Here is a 20,257-nt window from a genome sequence, read left to right as displayed (position 1 = left end):
GTTTGCTGGACCAGCATCACATCTGTCACCTTGGAAATGAAGTATTGAGGGGAGAGGTTGCCCAAGCAACTCTTCATTACAAGATGCTAACTGGCAGTTTTTGTTTCCAGTGGCCCAGAAGATTTTACCTTAGCTCTTCCAAAAAGATTAATTCATTGCCAAGTCATATACAGAATAAATCTGTTTTAGTTACTTGATGAATCTGTAATTCAAAGCTCTTTGTTGTTAACTGCTTTGAATAAAATGACTTTGAAATACTTTGGGAAGATTAGTCTACATTGTTGGAAAGCCCACATCACCATCGTCATCATGTACCTTTATCAGCGGCATCCCATCAAGGCTTTCTGATTTGTCCACGCTGGGTTCAGCTCATAGCTGTGTAGTCAGACAGTCTGGGCTTGCACCCAGCCCTGTCATTTGCTACCCGGACGGCCACAGCAAGGTCCCTAACCTAGTACATGATGAGGTTCTGAGTGAAGCAGCTGATGTCATCCAAGTGTGTCATCTAACACTTAGAGCAACCTGGTGAGGTGGCTACTGATCTCATCATCCAGCTGACAAGGAACTTGAGGTGCAAAGAGGTTAGGAACGCTGTTATAAAGGCATGTGGTTTTATTGCTTTCAGAGAATATAGTAGCATTGACTATAACAAAACTGTTTATTGATAGAAAGGCTTATATTAATAAAAATTAAAAAATGGCAGTCATCTTATTACCAAAGCTACATATATTCATTGTATAGAAAAAAACTAGAAACCACGCATAAGTTCAAAAGAAAGAAGAAATACTGTCCTACTTCCCTCGCAGAAGAATCATACGGTGGTCTCTGGCCAGACCTTTTTCACTACGCATGCATCATTTGTTGTTTGTTCTAATCGTTACCAAAAATGAAGTCAAACAGAACATAATGTTAGTACCTGCGTTTTTACTTAACAACCTATGTGAACGTTGTTCCGTGCCAGCAAATATTCATCTACTATGCCAATTAAAACGCTCACTAGTATTTGACTATATGGATTAAACTGAAAGAAATTATCTTTTATTTTCTGAAAGTTTAGATTAAAAATTACAGGACATAATCTACACTGTTGTAAGGAACATATTTCCATGGGTTTATGAATGTTCTTACTGACAAACTGCTCTGCCAGGTTATTTGTGGTCCTGCCTTTGTTTGCTTCTGTGGAGCCTGGAGATGTTTGAGTTTGAAAAGCAGATTTTTAAGCTCCAGCATTCAGCAACATCTGTAAAGCCTGTGTGTCTGTATTTAAAGGGTCACGTGCCTGGGATCTGCACCACTTTTTCGTTTCCATTGTACACGTCTGCTGAGAGCCTCTCCTTGGGCAGTCTCTGCGGTATTTACTGGAAGAACTGAGTCAGCTGAAAAACAATGAAGTTGGTGGATTCAGTCAGGATTGAACAAACCAGTGTTTGTGATTTTCTCATTTTCAGAATGTTTTGAAATTGCTTATAGACACAGCTGGAAAGCTGTCAGAAATTCCACCTATCCTTCTTTAACAATAAATGTGCGCACAGTTCTGTATCCCGCTGCCTTCAACAGGCATGATGTTCTGAACATTTTTTTCCCTGTGATGACGTATATTTGGATGAATTTTAATAGTTGCACTAATATTCCATCATATGAGTTGCTACTATCTATTTAATTATTCCCCCATTGCTGGGCAGTATACTTGGAGTTTTAAGAGTGCCTCTTTTCCTGTATCTTTGCTGTTAGTTAGGGCAGTAACGTTTTTTAAAATCTTTGCCAAATGCTAGTGAAAATAGTATTTCATTTTAATTTTCGATTCTTTTATTATTTGTGAAGATTTCTTATGTAAGCTAAACATATCTTTTAAAATCTTATTTATATTATTCTTATTCTTAGCAAACACTTCTTTAAAAATAGCAAAGTTGCATGTCATCCATGCCTCGTTTACCTGGAATTCAAACATGGTGGAATCCAAACTTAATTATGTCTTACTATAGATCAACTTTTTAAGGGAGCCCTGGCGGCACAGTGGTTAAGCGCTCGGCTGCTAACCGAAAGGTCGGTGATCCGAACTCACCAGCTGCTCCGAGGGAGAAAGATGTGGCCGTCTGCTTCCGTAAAGATTACAGCCTTGGAAACCCTGTGGGCCTGTTCTGCTCTGTCCTGCAGGGTTGCTGTGAGTCTCAATCGACTTGACAGCAATGGGTTTTATAGATAAACTTTAAAAATTTTTTGGGCCTCAGCTGTGATTTAAATTTCTATATAGTTTGAGTCGTGTGGTTTAGTTTCATTCAGGTCTTCAATAAATGGTTACTTTGTACATGGATTGTGCTAGAAACTATAATTTTAAAAGGCATAAAGAACTGCAGCATTTGGCGGAGAGGAAAGCACTGTAGCTGAGACTTGCAGCTGAATGTGTACGTGCTGCAGTGGACGGAGTGAGGACGCTTACAGAGCGCCCGGAGCCTGGCAGAGTGAGAGATCAGTACTATTATTATCATCATTGGTGGAGCTGTCCTTAAATAAAGTGGTTGCTTAAGGCATATCTGTGGTTTAACAGTGGGACAAATCCTGAAAGAATCAGCCCAAATCAGCCTGTCCATGAATTCCAGCAATTTCTTTCGCCTTTGTGGCTAGCAACCCTCTCTCACTCTCTCAGTCTCTGCCTCTGCCTCTCTCATAGCTACAATCTCGTCACAAAGGATGTGATGGTTGATATCAATTTGGCAAGGCTACTAAGTTAACCCCAGGGAACTGAAGCATATCACACCTTGAGTCTCCCTTTCGTTTTCAAATATTGTCCAGAATGGTCGCTCATTAGTGGTTATGCTTGCTTTGCATCGTTCTCCAAGGTGCTATGATCAGGGGGTGTGATTCCCTCTCAAACGGAGCTGTCCGTTTCTACATTAACTCCATCCCTCTCCCTTCTGCTTCCTTCCAGAAGCTGGGGCCATGATTCTGACCCCCCCAGTTCCCATGGGAATCCTCCTTATGACCTCATAGTCACACTCAATTTGACATCATAAACAGAATATCCCGTGCTCCCTCCTTGTGAGCACCATGTTGTAAAAACTAAGACCAGAAAGTCAAGGCGTGGAGGATGACTTTGGCTTTTCCCAAGTCTGCACGCACAAAGGACTGAGAGTGGGCGCCCGCGAGCCAGATTTCACCGACTGGCACACTGAAGTGCGTGATGGCTGTGCAAGGCAAGAGATGTAAATCCACAAAAGAGGGAAGTAGAACTGGAGGCAGTGGGCTCTCTTTAAGTCCAATGAGTCACCAGTCAGAGTGGATCATGGGGAAGTGGATTAGTGGTTACCAGGGGTGGGAGCAAGAGGGGGGCCATTGCTTAAGGGGCACCCAACTTCTGTAGGGGTGATGGACAGATTTGGAAATGGATAGTGGAAATGGTTGCACAACACGATGAACATAATTGATGTCACTGAATTGTACATGTAAACAACGTTGAAATGGCAAGTGTTTTGTTACATGTATTTTTACCACAATAAAAAAATTAAAAATAAACTTTAAAAAAGTTAATCATGGTAAAATGTTCTAATATTGTTAAATATTTTGTGGTGTTGATTTACATCTGAGACATAAGTGAAACTTGGAAAGCTATTGATAGACTTCTAAAGGGGTACTTTTCTCAAGGGAGATAAAAAATGAAAAAAGGGTCTTTCATTTTGTTGTGACTGTTTTTCCCCTCCGACAGTTTATGTGACTTGTCGCTGTCTATTTTGAGGGCTGATTTTTTAATTTTTTTTTCACTCCTGTGAGCTTCATTCAGTTTTCAAAGTCCCGTCATCTCACCTTTTAACCTGCTGTTCTAGCTCCTTTCCTTTGAAAAGGGTTGTTTTGAAGCCATATGTGGAATTCCTGTGACTAAGTAGTGACGTTGGACTATGCAGCTTCTAATTTCATTTCTTTCTCTACAGTTTTCTAAATCTTTACCAATTGTTTTGTTTGTTTGGTTTTGATGTTTGAACTACAAAACTAATACATGTCATTTAAAAAATATATATGAAACTGAGTATAGTAAAAAATAAAAGTCCTGTTGTCTTAGTTATCTAGTGCTGCTATAACAGAAATACCACAAGCGGGTGGCTTTAACAAAGAGAAATTTATTCTCTCACAGTCTAGGAGGCTAGAAGTCCAAATTCAGGGCGTCAGCTCCAGGGGAGGCTTTCTCTCTCCATCAGCTCTGGGGCAAGTCATTGTTATCAATCTTCCCCTGGCCTAGGAGCTTCTCAACACGGGGACCCTGGGTCCAAAGGACACACTCGCCTCCTGAGTCTTCATTCTTGGTGGCATGAGGTCCTCTGGTCTCTCTGCTCAATTCTCTCTTTTATATCTCAAAAAAGATTGACTCAAGGCACAAACAAATTTTGTAGAATTGAGTCCTGCCTCATTAACATAATTGCCTCCAATCCTGTCTCATTAGCGTCGTAGAGGTAGGATTCACAGCACACAGGAAAACCACGTCAGATTACAAAATGGTGGACAGTCACACAATACTGGGAATCATGGCCTAGCCAAGTTGACACACCTTTTTGGAGGACATAATTCAATCCATAACACCTACCCATCCCCCTTCACTTGTCCTGAAACCCCAGTTTTCAGAAGTAACCACTGTTGATAGTTTAGACTTTTTTTTTTGTTTTTCAGATATTTAAAAAAGAAAGAAAGCATTACAGATAAAGTTGAGGCCCTCTGTGCAACCCCCCTTTTTTTTCTGTTCCCCTTTCTCCTTTCCCAGAAGTAAGCACCCTTCCTCTAAAAATCTTGTTACCGTGATGTAGAGTTTCGCTTTTGCCTTTAGAACATGCACAGCTTTCGTTGTTGTTCTGTTTTGTTTCCACTTTTGGTGGTTAATTAAATATCCTGATTTCTTTGAACACTTTTGACTTGCTTCTTGTATCCTACTCCTCTCTGGGTTCACTTTTCTTATTTAAAACTTCTTCCGGGGAAAGTCTCTGGGGATAATCTCTCTTAGTCTCGTATATCTAAAAATGTCTTTAGTTTGAATGATATACACAATGATTGGTATAAAGATCTACGTTGACAGTCAATTCCCCATAGCACTTTGAAGATATTGTTACCTTCTGATATCTAAACCAAAACCAAACCCATTACCATTGAGTCAATTCCGACTCATAGCGACCCTATGAGACACAGTAGAACTACCCCATAGGGTTTCCAAGGAGTGAGCAGCTGGTGGATTCAAACTGCTGACCTTTTGGTTAGCAGCCAAGCTCTTAACCACTGCGCCACCAGGGCCACTCTGATACCTACTGTCTGTTCTGTATGTCCCTCCCTCCTTTAGATAGTCTTTTTTGCTTGGATTACTTTTAAGATTTCCTTCTATACTTAATGTTCTTCAATTTTACTACAATGCTTCTCAGTCTGGATGTATTTTTGTTTAGTCTGTTTTACTGTGGACTAACTTTGATCTGAGGACTTATTTCTTTTCTCAGTGGTAGAAAACTCAATTATAATTTCAAACGCTGCTTCTCTAACAATTTATCTGTTTTATTCTCTCCTTTGAAATTTCTAGTAGGTACATGGTGAAGTTTTTCTGTTTATCTATCTGTCTGTCTGCCTGCCTGTCTACCTGTCTGTCTGTCTGTCTGTCTTCTTTTTGTCTCCCTGTGCTGCATTCTGGGAGAAGTCCTCATGCTGTCTCCCAGTTCACCAGTTCTCTCTTTGACTGTGTCTAGTCTAGAACTTATTCTATGAGCATTATTTTTTAATATCAGTATCAATGCCTATTTTTTTCCAAGATAGATTATCTTATTTTTAAAAAATTTTTATTGTGCATTAGGTGGAAGTTTACAGAGCAAATTAGTTTCACATTCGATAGTTTGTACATAAAGTGTTCAGTGACATTGGTTTCATTCCCCACAATGTGTCAGCACTCTCCTCATTTCTGCCCTAGAATTGTTTCTTTTTCGTAACCATTTCTTCTTACGACAGTTCTGAATGTTTTTTTGTAATTTTATATGGTTGTTACTCACGTCTTTGAACACCCTAATTATAATTAATTTAAGTCACTGTTAGATGGCTCATAAAATTAATCTCTTCTCGTGTGAATTGACATTCTGATTGTTGATTGGTTGGGCCCTGGTCTTACTCACAGTCCCCAATGGTCTCCAGCAGTTGAGATCCCGCTGCTCCCTGCCATCTTGGCACACAGAGCCCGACAAGCCTGCAGCTTTAACCCTGTTCACTGGTTCACATTTCTGTTCAACGTTTGGTCTCCAGAAATCTTTCTTTCCAATTGTTTATCAATCATGCGTCTTTTTTTCCTTCTTTCCTTCCTCCTTTCCTTTTTTCCTATCTGTAATTTTTTTTCCTTAACAATGGCAGTAACGATAGTTTTTTAATATAATTTTGGATCCAAGGGGAACATAAAAGCATAAACTATGTCATCTTAAATAAAAGTAAACATTTACGTATTGAAATTAATTTTCCACGTTTCCAAAATGCCTCCTTGCTCTTTATGGTTGGAATCAAATGCAACTTTGAAAAGATGATGCTATATCTTAGTAGCCACCTGTTAGCTAAACTTTATTTTTCCTTTTACCTAAATATTAAGTTATGAGATAAAATTTTTGTCAATATACATTATTCATTTATCAAAAATATTTATTGAGGGCACAATATGTGCCAGGCATTGTTAAGAATAATGGAATACAGTACTGAATAAAACAAAGTCTCTGCTTTTAAGGAGCTTACATTCTGCTAGGGAAACATTGATGGTAGGCAAACAGGTAAACATATAATATTACAGGTGCTATTAAGAATAAAGCAGAATTGGGGAGAAAAGAATGATGGGGTGTTCTGATTCTAAGGAAGATGGAGTAAACATACTCCACCCTGTTTCTCTCATTGAACACAAACATAATCCTGGACAGAATACACGGAGCAGCTGTCTATGGACTTTGAAAACAAAATAGTCACGGAACAATTGGAGGAGAACAGAATTCTAAGTTCCACCAAACTCTTGATGAGTTTACTGTTTTTCCCCTTGGAATTTCCCGACAAGGAATCAGAAGCATGTCAAAATCCGGAAGTACACGCCAAGTGCCTACAGAAAGAATGCAAAAAGAGGCCCTCTCCTGCTGGTATTAGGATTGGGAAAGGGGGCCCTATGGATCAGAGAGCGTGGGGAGAATCTCATTCGTTTTTCATTCTTTCCTTCTCTCCCACCTCAGTCCCTAGCAGTGGAGTTAGTGGCATACTGATGGCGGCGGCAGTCAGGAAGATGTCTACAACTTTGTGGGAGGGGAACCCCTCTCTCTGACCAGAAAAGTTGTGGTTCCAAGAGTGTGAGCTTAATTCTACCACGTTCTCTCTCTGTCCTCCTGCCACTTGGCCCCAGTTGCCAGCACAGTCATTGGCAGTCCCAGCAGTGCAGGAAAATTAAAGTCCTAGTTTTCTGGTTGTAGGACAAGGAGAGGAAAGACCTTGCAGGGCTGGAGGGTGTCGAGGAGATCATGGAGAGGGCGGGGGCCAACAGAGTGACTCCTTACATGTGTGTCCGGATGCCTGGTCACCTCAGAGCAAAAGCTTTCAAACCTGAACTGCTATGGGAAGCACTGCACACAGAAGATAGGCTGGAACTTGCATCCTGGATTTCACCTTGTTATTGCTTTCTAAAACAGAACAAAAAACAAACATTTTCCATAGGTTTTAAACTAGACCCAGAAGCTCACAACATAGTGTTCAAAATGGCCAGAATACAAACTTAAATTACTCAGCATACAAACCAAATCAGGAAAATCTCAATTTGCAGGGAAAAGATTATCAACAGACACCAATCATGAGATTATACACAGACGTTGGAATTACCGGGAAAATCCTTTAAAGCAGCTATTATAATCATCTTCATAATACTTAAAGAAGGGTGAGCATTCTTTAAATGAATAGACTATAGAAAGTTTCAGCAAATACATAGAAGATATAAAAATAAGAACCAAGAGGAAATTTTAGAAATAAAAAATACAGTAGACAAACTAAAAAAGGATTCAGTGGATGAGCTCAATAGCAAAATGGAGAAGGTAGAGGAATGAGTCAGTGAACTTGCAGATTGATTAATAGAAATTATCCAAACTGAATTATGTAGAGAAAAAAGATTAAAAAAAATAAATAAATGAACAGCATCTCAGGGACCTATAGGGCAACACACAATGATCTAACATTCGTGTCGTTGGATCCCAGAAAGGAAAGGAGAAAGAGCATGTAGCTGAAAAATATTTAAAGGAATAATCATCGAAAATGTCCCAAATTTGGCAAAAGACATAAACTTAGATCCAAGAACCTCAGGAAACCCCAAACGGAATAAACTCCAAGAAAGTCATGCCCAGACATATCATAATCGAACTTCTGAAAACTAAAGATAAAACATCATAAAAGCAACCAGAGAAAAATGATTCATTTAATATAGAATAAGAATGATTGAATAACCAAAGATTTCTCTTCAGAAACCACAGAGGCCAGAAGGAAATGGAACAACATTTTTAAAGTGCTGAAAGAACAGGATTATCAACTCAGAATTCTATGGTATGTTCATTTTAAAAAATTTAAAAAAAAATTAATGGGAATGCTGTTGAGTATATATAGTTTCAGGGGTTGTCTCCCTGATAAGGTAATATTTAAGCGAATACCTCGTGATTCTGAGGGAAAATCGGTTCCATCAGAGGGAACTTAGCTGGAACAAAGTGAGTGAAGGAAGAACAGAAGATGAGCTAAGAATGTAAGGGGTGCCCAAGCCTATAGGACCTTGAAAGCCATGTTCAGAACTTTGGATTTGACCCTCACTTTAGATGTGCACAGTGGAGCGCCTCGATGTGATTTACGGTTTTGAAGAATCTTGGATTAGGGTGGTAGCAGTGGAGGAGGTGTGAAGATCTGGATTCTGGATCGATTTTGAAGGTACTGTCAGTAGGATTTGCTGATGGATTGGATATGAGGTCTGACGAAGAAAGCAGCCAAAAATGACTGCCTGGTTTTGTTTTGTTTTCTAAGTAACTGGAAGGTTGGAGTTGCTATTTGTTGAGATGAGGGGGACTGGGGAGGAGCAAGTCTGAGGACAGAAACCAGGAGCTCAGTTTTGTGTGTGGTGACTTTAAGTGACTATTTCAAGTCTCTTCTAGTCTGAATCTGGACCTGTGCCCAGTGCAAAGCACTTCTCAGGCCTTAGCTCAGAGCTCTTAGAAGCATCTGACAGGTGTGTATTCTTTCCCGAAAGACCCCTCTCTCTTGGCCTCCATGACACCACACTTGTCTCTGTTTTCCCTGTCCTACCCAAGGCTGGGTCGCCAGCATCCCTCTCCTGAACTACTACAGCAGACCTCCTCACCGTGGTTGCTCTCCACTCTACAGCCAGAGAGTTTTCTACAAATCTGATTTAACCACGTGACTCTTCATGCCTAAAATTCCTTCAGGATAAAATGTAAACCCTCTTCCCCTTCTCCCATCAACAATATTTACTGAGGGCCTGCCTTGGGCCAGGCACTCTGCTGGACACTGGATATACAGGCTGAAGTCTTTGTTGTCCCAAGACTTACAATTTATCTAGTCAGAGAGACTGATGACAAAGAAATCAATCAGCTAACTACATAATTAAAAGTTACGTAAAAAAGGAAACAACAGGCTAAGTGATAGAGGATGAAAAAGTGGGATGTGGATGCTGTTGAAGTAGAGTCAGAAGAGACAAGAAGGAACCAGCAGGGTGAAGAACAAGGGAGAATGCCTTAAGTGGAAGGACCACGTGAAAATCTTCCAAGGGGGAGAAGCTCTTGATATGTTCCCAGATGGTTTGGCCTGAGAGAGTAGTAGACAATTGGACCTACAGACTGCGAGAGATGAGAGAAGCTGGCAAGGTGAGTCATGCTGGACCCTGTAGCTTGAACATGGCCCCGAGAACATGTTATAGAAAGCTGCTTCTGGTGATAATTTGGGACACTAACTGGAGATGGGAGAGACGGGAAACAGGGAGACCAGGTGGAAGCCATTGCAATAGTTCAAATGGGAGATGCGGAGGGCCAAAATTTAGGCAGAAAGCGAGGGGATGAGTTTAATTAAGAGATGCTCTGGAGGTATAATTAGATTTTCTAAGAAACTGGAGATTTTTGTCACAGTAGCAACAATAAAGGTATCTAAGATTAACCACCACCTGTCTGTCACTTTGCTGTACTGTGGTCGCTTATGTATTGCTGTGATGTTGGAAGCTATGCCACCAATGTTTCAAATTCCAGAAGGGTCAGCCACGGTGGACAGGTTTCAGGGGAGCTTCCACAGACTAGGAGGAAAGCCTGGTGATCTACTTCTGAAAATTAGCCAAGGAAAGTATTATGGAGCACAACAGAACATTGCATCACTTGCTTTGGACACGTCATCAGGAGAGATCAATTGCTGGAGAAGGACATCATATTTAATGAAGTAGAGGGCCAGTGAGGGCAAGAGAGACCTTCGGTGAGATGGATGGTCACAATCGCAACAACAAACTCGAACATGCTGGTGATGGTGAGGATGATGCAGGACTGTGCAGTGTTTTGCTCTGTGGTACATGAGTCATGAGTGAGAGTCAACTTGACAGCAACTATCTATTCTTTCTATCTGTCTATCCTCTTGTGTGTCTGTCTACCTCTCTCTATCTATGATTAAACCTAGCAAGAAATGGACAGAATTTGTGTGAAGAAAATAAGGAAACTTTATTGAGTGATTGTGGTAAAAGAAGAGATATAAAATATTTGCTGCTTAGAAAACTGGCAAATCTCAAATTAGGCTGAGTTTAATGCATCTTAATCACAATTCCAATGGATATTTATTTTAGCTTGATATCTAACTTTCATTTGAAAGAACAGAAAAGCACTATAGTTTCTTTTTTTTTTTTTTTTTTTTTAAGGGAAACTTAGTTAACATTAAAACAAATATTAGCACTTATTATGGAGTCCCCGGGTAGCTCAGTTAAACGCTTGGCTACTAGCCAAAAGGTTGGCAGTTCGAACCCTCCAGAGGCACCTCGAAAGACAGGCCTGGCAATCAGCTTCCAAAAGGTCATAGGCTTGAAAACCCTATGGGGAAGTTCTGCTCTGCACACACGGGGTCTCCATGTATTGGAATCAACAGCACCCAACAACCACAGCAGCAGCGGCACTTATTATAAAGCTGTAGTGTTTAAAACAGTGTGGGGTTAGTGCGAGAGTTACAAATAGTTCAGCTGAAGGTACAGAATATCATACTCTAAAAATCCGCCCTGGTATTGATAAGAAATTGGCATATGATAAAGTATGCTGGTCACAACAGATGACTTAAAAATGGATTACTAACAGAATAAAGTCACTAAACACTGTATCTGAAAAATTAAATGTAGGAAATAAAGTCATAAGAATTTTAGAAGAAATTATAGGTCTCTGACCATGAAATGGGTTTGGACTTACTGAGCTTACAAATTCATTATTTTTACCATGTAATAATTAAAAAATTCCATATGTCAAAAAAGAAATAATAAAGCTAAGTGACAAAAATCTGGATCTGGAAAAATATGTATAATAAATATGTCAAAGAGTGGATAGGCCTTCCGTATTGCTGATATGTTTGCTAATACAAGAGGAGTTTTTGGACATAGAAAGGAATTCTCAATAGTACTTCTACTTTAATGTTCAATATTAATCATGTGGACTTGTTAACCAATCAACATTTTAAAATATTAAACAGGTAACTGCCCTCTAAATATTTGCAGAGTACTTAAACTACTAATTTATCAAGACTTGTGGATTTAATCAATTAAATTTCCCCAAACATTTAAACACTGATTCTAAACTTAGGCAAATATTTTTTAATAATAAAAGTAGACGTCTGCTCCATTGAGTTCTGGAGGTGGAAATGGGTTCTGGTGGTGGGCGAAAGTGCTGCTGTTGTCAGGACTGGGGAGCCACCTTCTGTGTGTATCTGGCAGAACTAGAAAAGTATTTCTTTAAATCAGTTAAATTCACACTCATTTCTCTCAGATTCTTCCCTGTGTATACTTTGTTATTCTTACAGAATGTGGTTTCTTTGACCACTAAGCATTCTTCATTTGACATGTCTAAGAATCTCTTATAAATTAAGAAGGAAAATGGTCAAAGGCCAGATAATCTCAAAAGAAAATCAAACGTAAGATAAATATATGAGAAAGCTGTTTAACCCAATTAGCAACTTACAAATAAGCGACAGTGAGATCCTTTTCTTATTGTCCACAGCTTACAGAGACTTATTGTGAAGATAACACTCAATGCTGACCAGGGTTTCCTAAGACAGGCTGTTTGTTGCTTGTGGTAGTTATTTTAAAAATAGTAAAAATATTAGAAGGAAAAGGTGAGTGATGATATCTCTGATGCTTGTTTTCTTCTTTATAATTTTCTACGTTTCTACAAGTATAATGTATTGATTTTCTAGCCAGAAGGACATATTGTACACATGGCTATGTGGACACATTTTTAAAGGCACATGTCAACCTCTCAAGTGACACTTCGGTTTTGATGTGTAGGTGTTCCCTCTGGCTCGCGTGTGCAACGGCACAAATAAGATGACATTAATCAACCCCCAAGGAGTGAAGCTCGACATCTACAAGCAGAAAGTAGAACAAGCAATTCGGTCCTATGAAAGGTGAGTATCACTCCCGGCCTCTCGCAAATGAGTGTGGATCTTGTTTGTTTTCTCTTATTTCAGCTTGGACTTTTCATCTGAAGCAGCTATTTTAAAAATTCACCATGAGGAATATCAACAGCAGCATCAGCTAACATATTTACAACAGAGTTTAAAAAAAAAAAAAACCCATCTTGCATTTCCCAAATCGTAGAAATTTCACGTTTCCATGACATCTTTGAAGGTTTCCTTTTAGCAGAGCGAATTTGATCATTCCACCATCTAACGTTCTATAAAGTGACTGATAAAACTCTGCAGTACGATGAAATAATGGAGATATATAAGCGTATATTATTATTTAAAAAATTATATGAGGATCAAGAAGATAACCAGATTTACCGCAGTGAAAATTACACTCTTGAGCAGTCGCTGTGTCATGCCGACATAGGAGGCTTCTTTTCACAAGGGCCTGTGAGCCAGTCTTCACCTCCCACCCCATCCCCAGCACGAACTGTGATTAATCCTTGGTCACAGCCCTCAGTGGAACCTCCAGCGTGCCCAGCTTCTTCAGGCAAGCCCGTTCTTGGCTCGGGAACTGTGCACTTGGGTTTTCATTGGCACTGTGTGGTTGGGCAAACTGAGGAAGTCCACAAGAGTTCACGTGGCCCAGGCAGGCGTTTACTGGTCTCGTATTCAGAAGCCTAAGGCCCACTCCTGCCTCCATGAGGTGCCCCATCCAGCTGAAGCCAGCAGTGCAGGAGCAGGCCTTTCCCTGCTGGACCCAGCCCAGACCTCTCGCAGTCTCCCTGAACCTGGGCCTCTTGCACTGGCCTCACCTGAACACTGAGGCTGCCTTACGCGAGCTCCCGCAGCTGCCTCCACCTGCTCTTTGGTGGTTTTCTGAGTCTTTACCTGATCAGGCCACAAAAACCCATTGTCATCAAGTTTGATTCCGACTCATAGTGACCCTCTAGTACATAGTAGATCTGCCCCAGAGGGTTTCCAAGGAGCAGCTGGTGGATTCAAACTGCCAGCCTTTTGGTTAGCAGCCTGAGCTCTTAACTGTGCACCACCAGGGCTCCCCCTGGCCAGGCAGGCATGAACGAGTCCAACGCTCACCCTTTCACCTGAGTCTGAGGCTTTGCTGCATGGCTGACCCCTGACACTGGCTCCGCCCTCGTCCTCCACCTCTCCTCCTGCCAAAGGAGAGACTCCTCGCCGTCAGGCTTGGCTCTTCTGCTTCCTGCTATGTTCCTCTTCCGTCATCCTCCAGCTGGCCTCTTTCCTCCCCTTCTCGCCTCAGTGCCCACCCTCCTCCTCAGGGACAATTTCCCTGGTCACCCTCTGTCCCCCACCTGCGTGTGGCCCTCAGAGCACTCAAAGCTTCCACATAGGCCCTGGGTGTGCTGACTGTCACCCAACCTGGGCAGCCTTGTTTTCTCATTTATCCTCTCTATCTAGCAAGTACTGTGCTCAATAAATGATCGGATTACCTAGATTTAAATAGTCAAGTTGAATTTTATGTAATTCACATTTAGCTGTTAAAATTCTTCAAGTTCAGACATTCAAAATGCAGTATAATAACATTATTCAAATTATAATTTAATTTGCTCGAATAATGCAAATATTTGTGTTCTGTAGTTACCCTGTGTGGAAGCTCGGTACAGGGGCCAAGCTAGAGCTTTGAGGCCAGGCCCTTCTGGGCTTCCTGCTTGGCTCTGACGCCAGCTCTGGGGCAAGCCACGTGACAGTCATGACCCCGGATTCCTGACTGACAACACTCTTCTCATGGGGCTTTTGTGAGGAGTATTTGAGCTTTATATGAAGAACAATTAATATAATCACTTCCCCTTTCATTCTCTAAGTCTGCCAGTCCTAAAAGAACCATAAATACACCAGGTGTCCTAGTCACACGGCTCTTCCCACTGGCTTGCCCTTCCCAAGGGTTTCCCAGGCAGAGGAGAGGCCTTCTTCATTAATAGCAAAACCAAAATACAGACATGGTAAGTGATTTGTTCCATTTCTCACTCCCAATGAGTAAAAGACCCTGGGAAAGCCTTTTAGCACCCTCTAGAGAAATACGGGAGCCCTGGTGGTGCAGTGGTTAACAGCTCGGCTGCTAACCAAAAGGTCAGCCGTTGGAATCCACCAGCAGCTCCTTGGAAACCCTATGGGGCAGTTCTGCTCTGTCCTATAGGGTCACCGTGAGTCGGAATCGACTCGACAGCAACGGGTTTACTTTTTTTCTTTTCTTTTTTTTCTATTTATAAAAAAGATTAAAGAAACACTTCCAGATGCATTTAAACATCTTTAACATAATAATACAGTAATAATAATAATGATGTTTTGATGCACACAGCCATTTATTATTATGAACCATTGTTCGTAGCGTGAATTTTTAATATAATAGACGTCACGGGGTTGGTTTGTAACTCCGGGTTGTACGTAAGTTGGACGTTCATAACCTGGGGACCGCCTGTATTATCATATGTTCTTATCATTCATATTAGTATTTAATAGTATTCAATAAATTAATATTAGTTAATATTCATTTGTATTTACAGTAAGTACTTTGTTTTCATTATTTCATCATATTAATATACAGAACAAAACTTCCTGACATTTTGCATTCAATAGTATTTAAGAATTTTTTTTGGTATATGTGTCAATTTCCTTCTTGCTCCACCTTTCTAAAGATATACAGAATATGACAAATAATTGGTGAAACTTGGGTTACCCTCATCCTACTCCCAATATAATCTTTCTAAGGAGTCTCCTGTGAAAAGTAAGCCAGATACAACCCTAAACCCAAATGGTTAGGGTTGACCAGGCAAATGAGAAGCTCACAGCCATTTGGTCAAAATAATGCCATCAACGATCTGTTTTGGTCACACTTAGTACCTGTGTGCGTAGGTCCTTCTGTTTCATATTTTAAGAATTGAGGCAGCAATTTTGGTTTCTTATGTCTCAGCATTAGCTTTGGGTCTGTATTGCCAGGGCTGGGTGGATTCTGGGGTGATTTTCTGCGGCTTATTTTGACTGCGAGTCTACCGTCAGGGTGAGAGGCCTCAGGCCCACAGGAGAAGCATCCACTCCACCCTGACTCTGGGACCGTTCTCGGAATCCTCTGCTTAGGGCCTCCCATGTGCAGGGGCTGCCAAACAGACTTCTGAAGGGCCGTTGGTCACAACCTGCTTTGAAACTGAGTTTGGCCTTGGTGCTAGTAAACTGGAGAACTAAAACAAACAAACACACAAAAAACCCAAACCCATTTCCATCAAGTCGATTCCGACTCATAGTGACCATAAGGACAGAATGGAACTGCCCCACGGGGTTTCCAAAGAGCAGCTGATGGATTCGAACTGCCGACCTTTTCGGTAGCAGCTGAGCTCTTAACCACTGCGTCATCAGGGCTCCAACTTGAGAACAAGCAATACAGAAATCTAGTGAATGCAACCCCGCAACCAAATTTCACTCTCCTAAAGCAAAGAGGACAACTGGTGTTGGTAAAATTCCCGGTTCGAGAGGCTGACCAGCCTGGGAGGGGCCCTCATGGCCAGCGCCCTCCTGGCCTCCCGTAGGGACTTGTCTAATCCCACAGGCTTAGCGACTTTCCTAGGGCCGTCTCCCCTGTCAGTGGGGCCCGGGTCATCACACCCTCAGGCTGCCCTTCTCTTCGCTCCCAGTGTTTCGGCCACAGCATCCTGCCCTGTGCGCTTTGAAATATTTCAGCGAAGAGGGAAAATGGGAGAATAACAGAAGTTAGGAAAATACTCTCTTGGAAAAATACTTTCCAAAAGATCAAATTAGGCTTAGAGACGTGTGCTGACTAACGGACCCACATTCACCAGCAGTTTCTCAGGTGTCTAAGCCTCGTCCCTTCTACACACCCTGGAGGGAACAAGTGTTGAGCTACTCCCGGTGGCTTTCTACATACACATCTCCTTAATCCTCTCAGCACCAAGGCGAGGTGGTACTACCCTTGTTTTGTGGATGAGACAGTGGAGTTTCATTAAGTTCCGTGATTCAGGATCACACAGCAACAAAGTGGGGATGTTGAGATTTGAACCATGACCTATGTAGCTCCAAAGCCCTCATCTGCACCCCACGCCTCCACTTGAAGGCTTAGACTGAAGAGGATTTTGAATAAAAAATTTTCTGGAAAAGCACACACAAACCCAAAAATGCATACTATGAATCTTTTTAACAAGTCTTCAAAATCTGGATCATTGTTACATGAATCACATGATTAAAGAAACCCAATTTCTAAATAGGCCCCAAAGAATCCAAACTTCCCGTGAGACCAAGGCATGGAGGTGGTTTAGTTCCTTCTCTCTTCCCGACTCTTTTTCTGACACAGAGCGTGTGCCTGTGCTGGATACAATTCCACGAGCCGTGCACACACAGACTCACTGAGTCCTCACAGCTGCATTAGAAAGGTACTATCCTTATCCCTGGAGCCCTGGTGGCATAGAGGTTAATAGTCTGGCTGCTATCCAAAAGGTCAGCAGTTCAAGTCTACCAGCTGCTCCTTGGAAACCCTGTGGGGTAGTTCTACTCTGTCCTATGGGGTCGCTGTGAGTTGGAATCGACAGCAACGGGTTTTGGTTTTATCCGTATCTCCATTTTACAGAAGAGGTGGGTCTTGGCCAGAATCTCTCAGCTAGTCAGAGGAGGAGCTAATCGACCTTGGGCCTTCTGGCTCCTGAGTGTGTGCTCTGAGCCACCATGCCAGGCTCATGATGGCAGAGCTGGCAGGAGGGCGTCCCCGGAGGTTTGCAGAGAGCCAGCCTCTGCCAATGGGAGTCCAGTGGTTAGGGGCCTGCCTCCTGGAACGACGCAGCATTTCCCACCTCATTTTATTGAAGCGGTATTTTCTCCACGGAACACTCACTCGTGACCCCCGGAGCCCGTGTTCTGCGTCCTGCACCCCAGGAAGCCTGATTTGGGGTGATGATGTAGCAGAACAGAACTGGGCTGGAACCTCTGAAAGAAGCATCAGCGACTAGTAACAAGGAGAGGAGCTGTCACTGACCTACAGACCCCACTGGCTTCAACCTCCTCCTTTCCCCTTGCGGTGACACCGTCTCCCTGGAAACATTCAATGATGAGCGTTAGCCTCCGCGTAGCCATCGCTTTGTGAGTGGATGGGCAAGCCGGTCACTTCACCTGTCTGCACCTCTCACAGCCTCACCTGGTAGATGAGAGGTCAGGTCGGATGATCTCTGAAGTGTCCTGACCCTATTATTTATGACTCTATTAGCCTCTTTTGCTCTGAGAACCCAGGCAGAAAACAAGGCAAGCTAAGAGCCAAGTTATTTTTTTTTTGGAAGAGAATGGCAGGTGTTTAGATTCATTACCCAGAAAAACAAACCAGGTGTCGTCAAATGGATTCCGACTCACGGTGACCCCGTGTGTTTTGGAGGAGAACTGTGGAACTGTGCTCCACAGAGTTCTCAGTGACTGTGACCTTTCAGAAGCAGATCTTCAGGCCTTTATGTCGAGGTGCTTCTGGGTGGATTTGAATGGCCAGCCTTTCAGTTAGTAGCCAAGCTCGTAACCGTTTACAACACTCAGCGACTCCTTAGAAACACTAGTGCAGACATAGTGAAGACCAGTTTGCTTACTGCCTTTACTCGGCCTAGGTTTTATGTGCCTGAGCTGAGTGCTGGTTCTTTATTTGACACAGTTGCCCCAGTGCCATCAGCTGGGCTTCAGCAGTGACGCTGCGGGAGGGAGACGCTGTTACCCCAGCTCTTTAAGCAGATGACGGTTGCTTGGCCCAGTGGTGGTGGCGCTTTGCCGAGGCTCCCCTGCACTTTCTCTCAAAGCCTTTTGCAGTGAAATGCAGTGTCGCTGCTAAATTACCGCTGTTGCTCTTTCTTTTAACAGGCGCTTGAATAAAATCGTTTGGCGAGCATTATCTCCAGAGGAAAAAGAAAAGTAAGTCGCCCCGGCCCTCCTCATTTTCTTTTTTTATTTTATTGTGCTTTAGGTGAAAGTCTACAGAGCAAATTAGTTTTTCATTCAAAAATTTATAGATGAATTGTTTCGTGATGTTGGTTGCAACTCCTGCCATGTGTCAGCACTCTCTCCCTTTCTACCTCGTTCCCCATGTCCATTCGTCCAGTGTTCCTGTCCCTTCCTGCCTTCTCAGTCTTTGCTTTTGGGCAAGTGTTGCCCGTTTGGTCTCGTAGACTCGATTGGTCTAAGGAGCAAGTTCCTCCCATGTGTTATTGTTTGTTTTATAGGCCTGTCTAATCTTTGGCTGGAAACCCTGGTGGCGTAGTGGGTAAGAGCTACGGCCGCTAGCCAAAAGGTCAGCAGTTCGAATCCACCAGGTGCTCCTTGGAAACCTATGGGGCCGTTCCACTCTGTCCCACAGGGTCACTATGAGTCAGAATCGACTACACAGCAATGGGTTTGGTTTTGGTTTTTAATCTTTGGCTAAAAGATGGACTTTGGGAGTGGCTTCAGTTCTGAGTTAGCAGGGTATGCAGGGGCCATAGTCTCGGGCATTCCTCCAGTCTGTGTCAGACCAGTAAGTCTTGTCTTTTTTGTGTGAATTTGAATTTTGTTCTACATTTTTCTCCCATTCTGTCTGGCACCCTTTATTATGATCTCTATCAGAGCAGTTAGTGGTGATAGCTGGGCACCATCTAGTTCTTCTGGGCTCAGGCCGGTGGAAGCTGTGGTTCATGTGGTCCATTAGTCCTTTGGACTAGTATTTCCCATGTGTCTTTGGTTTTCTTTCATCTCCTTTGCTTCAGATGTGCCCTCCTCCTTTCCTAAGGCAAGGTTTGAACTGAGTGATGGGTGTCAATCTGATGCTCATCCTTTGCTTGTCCAGCCACACAGCTGATGGGTTCTCTTCCACCTTCCCTGGGGGCTGCCAATGAGCCTGGAGGCGGGGTGCAGAGCTAAATCAGGCAGGGGCCTGCCCTCCGAGAGCTCCCACCTTGTGAGAGCCGTTCTGTGTGGGCATAGACAATAATAACACAAGACCAAATGAGACAGAGAGAGACACACGGAGTTCTGGGAATTGATGTTGAGAAGGAAGGAAGGTCAGAGAGAGAAATCCCTTCCTGCTTGAGGTAGAGTGGTGGTTAAGGAATTCGGAGGGCGACAGCATTCAGCAGAGTCTTCTCTACCATCACCTTTGCCCGAGCTGCCTTACTGAGAGCTGGCTCGTGTCAGGCGCTGCACAAGGCACCCCACCCTGTCATTTCATCTAATTCTCAAGGCGTCCTCGTGTGAGGGCCTTATCCCCACTTTCCAGCCGTCTCCTGCAACCATGTGGTCCTGCAGGAGCACCCTCAGGGCAAACGGGGGGTAGAAGGGGGAGCGGGCAACACTCCACGTTGGAAGAAGCCTTCAGAGGATTCTTATGCCGCTCAAGTTTGCGAATCACTGGTGCAGAGAGAGAGTCATTTCTCCAGGGCCACACGGCTGGTGAGTACCCGTGTTCGCGGTCTACTCCAGGCCTGTCTTGCTCTAAAGCTTATGTTCTTTTATGTTCCTGATGCTTAAATAACCAAGTCCTCCTTCTAACACCATTCCCAAAGCCCAGGTTTTCATGTGGTGATATTCCTGATACTTAAATAACAAAGTCTTTCTTCTAACACCATTCCCAAAGCCC

The 20,257-nt window shown here is 42.7% G+C and overlaps 1 protein-coding gene across 1 annotated transcript in view; it reads left to right on the top strand.

Annotated features, from left to right (window-relative positions):
• VWA3B (von Willebrand factor A domain containing 3B) overlaps positions 1–20,257 on the top strand; it is a 203,925-nt gene that overhangs the window by 142,506 nt on the left and 41,162 nt on the right. Inside the window, 2 exon segments of the mRNA XM_023731983.1 lie at positions 12,521–12,639; positions 18,511–18,561. Of these exon segments, the coding sequence (XP_023587751.1) occupies positions 12,521–12,639; positions 18,511–18,561 (170 nt within the window).

Source organism: Trichechus manatus, unplaced genomic scaffold, assembly GCF_000243295.1.
Source record: "Trichechus manatus latirostris isolate Lorelei unplaced genomic scaffold, TriManLat1.0 scaffold00004, whole genome shotgun sequence".
In the NCBI taxonomy this organism is placed as follows: Eukaryota; Metazoa; Chordata; class Mammalia; order Sirenia; family Trichechidae; genus Trichechus; species Trichechus manatus.
The sequence above is the reverse complement of the archived record's forward strand: the minus strand, read 5'-3'. Positions and strand labels throughout refer to the sequence as shown.